Source organism: Hirundo rustica, chromosome 6 (assembly GCF_015227805.2).
Source record: "Hirundo rustica isolate bHirRus1 chromosome 6, bHirRus1.pri.v3, whole genome shotgun sequence".
In the NCBI taxonomy this organism is placed as follows: Eukaryota; Metazoa; Chordata; class Aves; order Passeriformes; family Hirundinidae; genus Hirundo; species Hirundo rustica.
The window spans coordinates 27630969-27642636 of record NC_053455.1 but is presented as its reverse complement, the minus strand read 5'-3'; the positions used below and the strand labels follow the sequence as shown (position 1 = coordinate 27642636).

General features: G+C 46.0%; 1 protein-coding gene across 1 annotated transcript; it reads left to right on the top strand.

Annotated features, from left to right (window-relative positions):
* Window positions 1–3951: 3951 nt before the first annotated feature.
* LOC120754699 (uncharacterized) lies at window positions 3952–11413 on the top strand. Its single transcript, XM_040068586.2, has 2 exons — window positions 3952–4003; window positions 8744–11413. The coding sequence occupies exon 2, from the start codon at window positions 8857–8859 to the stop codon at window positions 10555–10557; it is 1701 nt and encodes a 566-aa protein (XP_039924520.1). The 5' UTR covers window positions 3952–4003; window positions 8744–8856; the 3' UTR covers window positions 10558–11413.
* Window positions 11414–11668: the final 255 nt, after the last annotated feature.

Genomic DNA, 11668 nt, shown 5'->3' with positions numbered 1-11668 from the left:
TACAACAGTAAATAACCTGAAAAGAAGAAAGGAACAAATTCTAATGCCCATAAAACAGGCAGTTCTTCAGGAGATTTGCCATGGAGGCTAATCATGTGAGCATATCCATTGTTTTAAACTGTCTCAAATTGCTTAAAATCCCAGGCTTAGGCACTTTGACAGGCTTCCTTTAAAGTCTGTGACAGTGGATTTGAATGCATTGACTACATCACTCAGATTTTGTCAGATAGAACCCACAGCAGCAGCCAAGGGACACACTGTCTTCAGCTCAGAGAAGCTGGATTTCAGAAATGTTGTTTTCCTCACTGATAGCAGGGGCAGAGGGCATTGTCAGGCAGGGTCAGCTCAAGAACATTTTCATTTAAGCCTTCGGTGAAGCAGTGACTGTCAATGACAGTGCATTCACCATGTGTGCAAATATGGATTTTCACCTGCAACACACTTCAGAGGCAGTGTCTGAATGATCTGACTTGAGAAATACATTTGCTATACTGCCCATTCCAATTTCCACAGGAGTCTGTTCTCTGGAGTCCCAGCTGTACTGTGACTCGCTTTTAACTGGTTTTTATTTGGATGTTGTAATGAAGAGAGGAAAACTCAGTATGATAGGGATACAATATATAGACTGAGCAAGAAGTATCTGTATGTGCTGAAGAGGTGTGTTATTTCAGGATATTTTCATCTAGTCTGATACAAATGGCATTTCTATAGAAACTGATGAAAAAAGACAACAAAGAGGAAATCCCATGCTAACTGTCAGAAGACAACATAATGTTTGGCAGATGCATTACTAGTGATGAGTAAATACTCTGCTGTTTTGGGTTTTTAAAATACACAATCCTTTCCTCTCACTCACATAGTTAAATCACTTCACATTGAGCATGGATGTGTGGTTTTTATTGGTGAAAAAGCAGAGATTTGATTTAAAATATCCCTGCTTCACCTTGTCCCAGGGATGCCCTTTACTCAGTGGGATGTTCCTGTCATGGAATGCCAGGGTTCCATCCCCAAAATATATTGGCTTTAAAAAAAGATAACAAAAGTAAGATTTATATCTTGGACTGATCCCTTACAATAATTTGCTTTCCATTCACCAGCAGATGTGTGCTGCCCACCACACTGCTCTCCAGCTGCTCTTCTTTCAGCTTCAGTTTCCCTCTTCTCGGCAGAATTATCTGCTCCCATGGTCACCTGTTCTTTAAACAACGCATCTTACTATTTATCATCTCTGCAACATAGATAATACTGCTACATTTACAGATTTACCTTTCTAAGCCCACCAAGGCCATACTGTTTTTGCAGTTCTGATCCCTTCCCTGTTATAATCCAATGAGAAAGCATCCAGCTGTAGGCAGTCCTGCTTCTCTCTCCTTTGAAAGACCAAAACCATGATTTAGAAATTCATGTGAAACTGACTCATGGCAAGCTAGAAGAAGGGGATGAGAGAGATTTTCACAGCTTTTGAGAAGACTGACAATCTTTTAAAATCTCATCAAATAGCTCTCATTGAGTGAGGAATATTTGAGTTCACCACCAAAGACTCCAAGAGATGCACTGCTGGGAATTTCGTTGCTAGAATCACTTAGCAAATCCATGCAAGCATGTTGGTACTTATAATTTTATGGGATAAATACGAAGACACACAAGCATGATTTATTGATAGAGCAGAAGCTATATATAGTGCCCTTAACTGTATTATTAAAACTGAAGGTAAATAATTAATAGAATGAGGGAAAGATACACACAACTCTGGCAGTTTCGATGGGAAGCATCCCTGTCTTGTGGTAATTAAAATCAAATATATTCTGAGTATACTTTTATGTCTTTCTGGCAAAAAAAGATTGTTTCCTCATTTCACCTGCATGCTAAGAGACACTGTGTGTGGCCACAGAAGCTGTGCAGCCAGTGTGAGAAGAGTCAGGGAGGGAAAATGCTCGTGGCTGTCAGAACCATAAGCGGTTGTCAGAGTCCAAGCAGTCCCAATGCTTCACCCAAACACTTTCCAACACAACCACTGCCACGGCCTCCGTGCCTTACTGTCCAGGTGGGAGTAGTGAATTGTGTACATGGGGTGCATGGGAAGCCATTCACAAGTTCGGCCCCAGGAAAGCCTTGAAGTGGGAGAGAGGTCTTCTTCTCGCACCATTGCATCTGCCTCAGCCTTTTCTAAGACCAGTGGTGCTCTCATGCCTGGCCTGAAGATGAGTAGCACAAAAACTAAGTCCTTGGTTTCTCATTTTGCTTCAAGCAGAGGCAAAATCTGTTGATTTCAATAGATTTTGGAGCAGCCCCACCTGACCTTCACTGCCGCAAAAGCAATGATCACAAAAGGCAACAAGGTGCCAAAGGATACATCAAACTCCTAACTTCAACCAGCCAGACCTGTGGTAGCAACAGAGGCCTGGAGCCATCAGGATGGTGGGTGGTTCCACAGAAAAAGGATGAGAAGCTGCCACTCTTGAAGTTTAACTGCAAGAAACCTGCACAATTATTTCAAAGTGTTTCTTGCATCCCAAACCAGCATAAATTGGGAACAACAATATTAAGTGGCAGATGGTGGTGGTAGGGTAGCAGTTATTTTCAGTGAAATAGAGAATTTGACACTCCATTTCTCAGCAGGCACTGCTATTCCTGAACTAGGTTTGTCTTTAATATGATTTCTTTTGCTTCAGGGAGCACAAAGCAGAGCTCCACCAGCTGATGAACTGCAGTCCGGCAGGACAGCACTGGAGAAGCACTCCAAACACTCTTGACGCTCCCTTCTGCAAATCTCCAAATGTAATTAAGAGCAGATCTATTTATTCATCCTGTTAGGTGCATCTATAAGCACACCAGATGTAACAGCAGTAACTGCTCCAACACCTCTGCCAGAATCATATGTCTGATCATAAGGTTAGAATCACAGTCACTCTCGGTTATGTAGTACGCCTAATGGGGCATCTTCATATTGATTCCTACTTTAAGGAGTGCTTAATGACCTAAAACAGTGCAGTTGGCAACTTTACCATGTCAGGGACATGGCTGCTCATCAGAAGACATGAAGCTGAGGGAGATGTTTGCCACCCAGCATTTAAAAAATTGAAATTTTCATTCCAATTTTTATGAGTTAATCACAGTCCTGTTTCCCTGACAATACAGTTAAGGCTGTCTATCTGCTGCCAGGATGGAGGATTGTCTTTGTTTCCATAGATATGAGTGCTTTCAATGACCACAATGGATAAAACTCGTCCCTGATTGTAATTTTCTTTTAGTATCACAGCTTTCTGAATGGATAAAAGCCCCCAGTGTTTAATTTCTTCTGTCATCAGAGACCTTGCAGCGAGTTCTTCCCAAACAGCGGGCCCACCTGCTCCAGCCCAAGCCCCGCCGAGGGTCTGTGCCTGTTCTCAAGCTCAGAGAATTCATTCCCTAGCTAAAAATGCTGAAAGTTGACCAAGCACTAAAATCAATAACCAACATTAAAATCAAAGCTCCTGCAAGTTCCGACAGCACTCCCGAGAGTTTCTAATAAAGCTTGGCACGTATTACAAACAAGCTATCAGTCATGGACAATAAATTACAGCCACGTTCACAGAGCTTTATGGATCTGCTCTCCCCAAACCCCTCCGGTCCGGGGCACGGCCGCGCCCTCCCGCAATGACGAGGCGCAGCTCCCGCGTCGGCACCAATGCATTTCTGTGCGTGCGGACACTCGCTGAGGGGTGCAGGTGTTCGCACGCAGTACAACGCCCGGGGGAAGCTGCCGCGGGCCGCACAAGCGCAGGGCGAACCCACAGCCGCGGGATGTCCCTTCAGGAGCCCCGGGAGGGAGCAGCGGGCAGCCGTAACCACAGTGCCGGGCCGTGATTAACGCCTCAAAAGCCGAAATGAAAATTGAATGAATTCAGCGTAACTCCCCGCGGGCGGCCGGGGCCGCGGCCCGCCCGCGGAAGTGACGGCGGCCGGGCGGAAGCGCCGCCGGGCCAGGGCGGAGGTGCCGGGGAGCGGCGCGGTGCCGGCGCAGGTGAGTGGCGGCCGAGCTGCCGAGAGCAGCGGCCCAGCGTGGCAGCCTTGGCCTCAGAGCCTTAAACGCTGCTGCTGGAAAGCATTTGGGAGAACATTGTGGAGCTCCGTTTCTCTGTAAAGTAAACGCCGTTCGCTGTGACACTCTGGTGCGGCACTGGTGCTTAGGGGTCCGACTTTGTCATAACTGACCTCCCTGCCCAGGCTCACGCTTGGACTAAAGTTGGTTGATTCGGAAGTGGGTCTTGGCCCTCGAAGCAGTCTGTGGCTTTATTGCCTTCTGTGCTCTTTTGTTTTCTTTTAGTCTGACTGAGATCTCTCGTCCCAACCACGCCTGTAAAACTTCCTTCAGAGCTGGTGGATTTTTCTGACAGTGTCCACAGCAGGTCCAGACCATGACAGAAAACTCTTCTGTAAGACTTCTAACATAGCTAGGGTGTACAACAACAGATGATAGTGTGGCCATAGAAGAGTCGATATGTTGTGGAGTGCAAAGGTGCTCACGGACCTTAGACAGCATTTGTGGTCCCTTACGTGTGTTCCTAGGACAATATCTCAGTGTGTTGCTTTTGCTGGCTGGCTGGTGGTCCCTCTGGGCAAGCAGGTGGTGGGTGTATGGTGAGCTTTCAAGCAGCCAGTTGCAAGGCTGGAGGTGACCAGGCTGCGGGATGCTGGGGTTAGTGCAGACCCTCAGGAGTTTGCTGCTTGTCCTGCATGTTTTCTCTGAGCTCTGGTGGGTAGGAATGACAACTCCTGACGGCCAAGGGGGTGTTGCTAATGTGCTGCAATGGTTTCCCTGGGACTTGGGAAAAGGTGCCCTAAGAAGAAAGCAAAGTGTTTTCCCTGCAGTTGTTGTGTTTGCAGGTCCCAGGTGTATTGAAGCAAAGCCTTTGAGGAAAGGGTTCCTGGAAGAACATCCAACCTTGTTAACAATGGCTGCTCAGTTGTCTTCTTGTGCTTGTGACAGTTCCCCAGAGAAGCAAAGGCAGTTTGAAGACGCGCTGTATTTCTTAAGTGTTTTGGTAGGGAGAGACTTGGACGAGTTTGTGTGGAGCTCTGTGTGGAGGAGGCTTCTTGCAGAGAGCTAAGCAGCTCCTTTGCTTCTAACTGTGTGTTTGTGCCTGTTAAAGCAGGCATCCTCCTCTTTTGGGCTTTGAAGCCTGTGATGACAGGGCAGGGAACACTTGGCTTGGGATGCATATTCTGCTCCTTATTGGATATGAGAGAGGGCCCAAGCAAGTGAAGTCTGCCTGTGGGAGCCCCGTTGTGGCAGCAAGCTCCATAAATAAACAGCAAGTAGGTGTGTGCTTATGCTAGGAGTACACAAAAAAAAAGAAAAAAAAAAAAAAAGAAGGAGCTGTCTGTGGAGGTTTCAGGTTTTGCTGTGCAATTGTGAGAGAAATGGGCTGGAAAGGGAGCATTTCTGCATTCTCAGCATCAGTCAGAGCCGCAGCGGGACCCCAGGTGTTTTTGTGCTAGTCCCTTCCCTGACAGTAGCAAGGTGCCATAGCAGGATGCTCCTTCCTGCCTTCCTGCCCTGAAATGGCCTTTGGTTGATGGTTTCACACCGATACCTTGTATAAAACCAATAAACAAATATAAAACATCCTGGCCCCCTTTTTTTGTCTTAGAACCAAGAGCATCTCACTTAACCAGCCTTGGTCAAGAATGAGGTCCCTGAAAACAGTATAAATATTCCAAGTGTAGGTCATAAATTCTAGAGGCAGCAACTCTTGTGTCTGAGCGTCTTTCCCACAAGGTTTCTCCCCACATATTTTACAATCAATTATGGTAACAATATAAGAGAAACCATGGCTTGAGGAGAGTGGCTGTGCCTGCAAAGTGAACTCTGTTTCTGTGTGTGACTGGGGCAGAGATTTACTTCTACACTTTGCATTTTCTCATGTGCTCTGCCTATCCCTATGGTAGATAACTGTAGTTTTAAAAATCCAAGTCCACTATCCTTTCCAACTTCTCGATAAATCATGCCTGAGTCCTGCTGGGTTTTTGAATCTGGAAGAAATCAAATATGCACAAACTATTTCAACATACCAAGGGTGGGAGGGTGCTAAATCTGCAGCATTAGTGCTGATCAGTGCTGAAATTAGTGTGAAATGCATTTGCAAACAGTTTACTTGCTGCCTGTAAGAGGTGGATTGCTGGTCCCAGCCTCTGGGAATCAGAGGTGGGGAGCAATAGTCACCAATATTTTGCTGCTGGCAGATGGGAGGTGGAGTAGTTGCCTTCCTGGTGAGTTGTCATGTGCACAGAGTAAAAAAAGTTTCACCCTTGTGAGTATGTCTCACCCTTGTTTCTCAAGCCCAGAGGGGCCTGGGCAGCAAATGAAGATGCTTGGAAATAGCACAGCTTCTGCCCAGAAGGGGCCAGTGAAAGAGACCTAAAGCAGGAGGTCCACATCAGGAAGAAAGCCATTTTTCACTTTCAGGGAGATCTGAGTGAGACGGAGAGCAAACAGAGTCAGGGAGTGCCTTGTCCAGATCTACGCGGACAGGCTCTTGCATCCTGCCAGGGGTGTTAATGCTGGGATCTGGAGAAGATAGCATGCTCTGTAGTGATGCCTGTGGAGGGAGTTAAAGCAAATCAATACATTCACGATATATTGGTGGGCAGACCCAATGCCACAATAGTAGGATAAACCCAAACATAGGTAATTATTCACCGTGAAAATTTAGGTTTTCAAATTTCAGCAGAAAAGGTGCAATCCCCATCTTCCGAAGTAAAGTTTCTGGGAGTATGGTGGGGTGGAGGAACAGTGTGTGTTCACCCCAAAACCATTACTTCCCTTGAGCAAATTAAAATTCCTGAGTAGAAGAAGGAGCTACAACATGCCCTTGCCCTGCGGGTAATCTGGAGAAAACACATTCTGGCTTTCTGCATCATAGCCCATCCTCATCGTGATTTAACACACTACAGCACCACTTGTGACTGGACCCCTGTCCATGCAGAAGTCTTGAAATTTTTAGTATTTGAGGCTGGATTATATAATGTCCTAGGACCAATGCATCCAACAGATCCTCTTCATATCGAATGGGGCATTGCAATTCATGGATTATCAATGCATATGTGGCAATGGGGACCTGAGGGTCTGACTTGCCCTGTCAGGTTTTATTTGCACATCTCTAAAGATGCAAAAAAACTTTATTCAGTTTGGTAGAAGTGCCTCTGTGGCTAGTCTAGCTCTACAGGAAGCTGAAAAAGTCCTATGTCAAGAACCAATTATTCTAGTGGGACCTTTCAAGGTCTTGAAACCCATACTGGCCAGAACCCCACCTGGTGTGGGGGTTGCACAGGGAGAAGCACTAAGAAGGTGGTATGAACAGTTACATCATCATTGCCATATGCCTCAGATAGAGGAGGGACCACCCAGAGTGCTCCAAATGCAGGAATTGCCTAGCAGTCTACTGGACCAGGAGCCTCCCTTCTTATATAAAACCTACCCCTCAAGTTAAGCCCCACCTGAAAAATGTGTGGTTCCCTGAAGCATCCTCCAAAAGAGAGGAGAATACTCAGCAGTGTTCCTGCGTGTTGATTCAGGGGACAGAATAGTGACAAGGAGAGAAGAAGGTGCCCAGACAGGAGAATTGGTAGCCATGTGCAGAGTGATTGTTAGAGGCTGACACTAAAGAACAGGTGTTTATTTATACAAACTCCTATGCTGTTTTTAAGGGATGCACCACTTGGCTCCCATTTTGCCAGCAAAACCAGTGGACCATCTATTGAGTTGCCAGTATGGCAGCGAGAGAAATGGGAAGACATCCTGAACTTGTTAAGCCAAAGTGTTTCTTAGTGGGATGGAATCCTGCCCACCAGAAGAGGGATAATCTGGCTCACCTGTTGAATAATCAGGTAGATTCACTGACCCGTGTGGCAGATATGGCAGTAAAGGGAGAATAAAAATAGGAGCATCTGCTAGAGTGGTTCCATGCCAAGAGAAACCATTCAGGATTTAAGGATCTTTTTAAGGAAGCTGGTAACACAGGGTGGCCTGTCCCTTGTGAGCTGTGTAACATTGTCACCTCAGGCTGTGGCCTGTGTTGTACAGGGCTAGAGAAACAACACCCCTTGCAGGAGGCATCCCTTCACTAATGACACGGAAAAGGCCTCTGGGAGACCTGGCAGGTGGACTATATAGGGCCTTTCCTGAAGTCAGGGTAGAAGTAATGTCAGAGCTCACTTAAACTGAGGCAGTAGCAAGATCTGCTGGGCACAGCACTGTAAAGGGACTGAAGCTGTGGTTTAATTATTTGCCATGGTCCCAATCCCTCCAATCCAAGAGTAGTCACTTTACTGCTGGGGTGGTTCAAGAGTGGGCACAGGATGAAGGCATCAGGTGGATCTTTCACACTCCATACTACCCCCAGGCACATGAGGCTGTTGAATACACCAATGGCCTCTTGAAGAGGAAACTGAAACCTCATGAACCCGAATGGGCAAGAGGGTGTCAAATGGGATACATAGAATCAGTAGCTGCTGGGCAGTTAATGGGTGCCCATAACTCACAGCCTTTTGTCTTCAATCCCCACTTGTGCTCCCTGGAACAAAAGAAGCTAAAGACCCTGCAAAATCCTCTCTATTACCTAGGACAATTGGTTTTGGCAGAATTACCAAGAGTGGGATTGGTACCCCTGACCTTAAAAAACCACTAAACTTGTGTGCCAGGTGGTGGATTGTTCTCTCCTTTTAATCGTGTTTTGTTTTTATGCATGTATATGTTTTACAGATTATCTGAAATCCACTGCTGGACCTATGCTTTCAACTGTTGAGTGGACGGATCATTTTATGTATTTTTTAGTTTGATTTTGCTAAGCCTATTTAGCCTTTTTACTAGAAAAAATGGTGTGGCAAAAGTTTTTGCTCTTATGTTATGGATGGATGATTTTGTCTCAAGCAACTGAGAATCAGAGTTCTGAACCAAATTTAGCTTGGGAATTGATACAAGGATTTATGCATATTTGGAATCATACAAATCAAGGAATATGTATTAACCTCCCCAACTCTGCATCAGAGGGGTTTAGATTTATGATGATTTGGTTAAATTTTTCGGAAATATTAACAAGAGAACTGGATAATCTTAAAAAAACAGGAGGAAATGTTACCTGGGGAATGGTTGAGTCCCGATTCCTAGACCCGAAAGGACAGCAATGGGATGCGAATGGGACGTGGGTAGAATACAAGAACGCCTTTTACCATCTCCCACATGACTCTTCCTGGAGCCATTTATGGAATCAGACATGCTATCGGTCACTAGACACCAACTCTACGGAGACATTGCAAAATGTAACTTCCATCCCTTGCACGGTGGTACCGTGGTGGGATTCTCCTACTGAGGGTGGGTTTTTCGAACATGAGTACAACTTACACTGGGATGCAGGATGGTGTATACAAATCCCTGATAACCCAGGAACCGCGCACCAAGTTAACCGAACAAATTATGAGTGGGCCTGGTCTCTGAAACAAATATTTGACCCTATATCTACCCTACAATGGGCTTCCAGGGTCCCCACAGGCAAAATAGTAGAATGGGAAGTGGAGAAATCAGACTGTCAGGACCATCAGACCACACTACCTAATGGAGAGAGCATCTGCTGGAAAGTGAGGAACCGTAGAAGCGTTACCCAAAGTGCATCAGAGACCTCCTTTCTGAATTGTTCCCGTATATTAGATTGTACCACAGGAGCGGGCGAGCCTATAGAAACCTGGTACATCTCTGAGCTGAGAACTTTTATCCGGGACATGTGCACCTGTTGGGATTATCCCAACTACGGCTATCTAAACCAAGACACCCGATGCAATGGGTCTTATGAAAATTCAGAGACAGCACTGTCCTGTGGCATTCCCATTACACATGACCATGACCGAAGAAAGGTCTGGAATTCAAGTAGCGAAGCACAGGAAGTTCCCCAAGGTGACCTGTATCAGTGTTCACAAGCCAAATATCCAGCTCCACGGGGAACGGTATGGGCGTGTTCAGATGGGAAAATGTATTCCCACTTGAACATGTATGATATGGCTGGACTCCAGTGTACTATTGGGTTTCCTACCATGTGTCCATCTAAAACATTCAATTATACACTTTATCGTAACAACAAAGTGCGGAGAGAAATCCACAACCCAACAGATGCAAAAGGGTGGATTCGGGGGATTCAAGTCCCTGACTATTACACTTGGGGACAAAATGTTGCTTTAGACTTAGAATCATTTTTTGTGTCCAGTGGAGTTACCCAACGGCACAAGTATGTCTTGGAGAACTTAACTAGGCAAGTGCATGTCTTAAGCAACTGGACCGGACGTTCACTCAATCAATCAAATGTGCAGGCCCAGCAGGCATCAAAAATGGCTTTGCAGAATCAATTAGCCCTAGATATGTTGTTGTTGAAAGAGAGTGGAGTGTGTGGGATGCTAAACCGCACGGATGGAGAATGCTGTATCACTGTCCATAATGCCACCACCACCATAGAAGAGGCACGTCAGAAGATGAAGGAGATTGCTGAACAAATGGGAGAACTGTTTCAAGCAATGCAACCAAAGGACTAGTTTCATGGACTGAGCCTGGATTGTGGATCACAAGTACTAAAGTGCCTTGGATTTGTGGGATGGGGAAGGTGGCTTGTGTGCATTGCCCTTATGATACTGTGTGGATTCTTGGGTGTGATGATAGGTCAAGCAGTCACATCAGGCTATGATGAGTTCATTATGGTTATAGAGGAAAGGGATAGAGTTTCTAGCACTGTATAATTCCATACCATTCATGTCATGGCAAGAACGTAGTTGGGGCAGGAGGAAGTCAGGGGCTGGCAGTGGAAGGGTGGCCATCTTTTGCTATGCTCGGGGATGTGGCTTTTCAGGTTTGGTGCTCAAAGACAGCACCAGTGAGCCCAAGAGCCGCTGAGCTGCTCCGAGAGAAAGGAGAGAAAGCAGCGGCATGGCAGAGCCCAGCTGCACCATGTGGAGCCCAGGCCACGGGCTGCTGTGACTGCAGCAGCCACTGGAGCTGCCACTGGAACCACCAAGCTCTCCAGTACCGCTTCCACAAAGTCAGGCCCAGGAGAATGGTCCTCTGACCTGCTTCAGAGCCCTGTCAGGTCCCTGTCAGGTTTTGCCTTGTCCCTGTTCCTCCACTGTTTCAGTCTGAGGGGGAAGAAGTTAAATTGCAAGCCTTTCCAACATTCTGCTTTTGTTTTCCCATATGGCATGCTGCCCAGCACAGGGCCAGTCATCATTTTGCCTTTGTCTTGGAAAACCACACTGGGTGTGGTCTTTGGGAAGTGTTTTTGTTTGTTCAGTAGTGAACACCCTTTCATGGGTAAAAGACTTTCTCTTTTGTACACTCTTTTATTAATATTGTTGCGCTTATTGCGATTTTTCAGTAAACTGTGATTCCAATTCATAATCTCTCCTGGTGTTTCCTCCACTACTGGAAGGGAGGGCAGGGGAAAGGGAGCAGCTCAAGTAGGTTTAATATTCCCACTGGGTTTTAAATCAGCACAGAGCTGTAAGAAGGGGATGAAGGAGATTGTTGGGACTTGTGAAAAGACTGGTGACCTCATAAAAAAAACCCAAAAAACTCATAAAAAGTCTCATCAAATAGCTCTCATTGAGTGAGGAATATTTGAGTTCACCACCAAAGACTCCAAGAGATGCACTG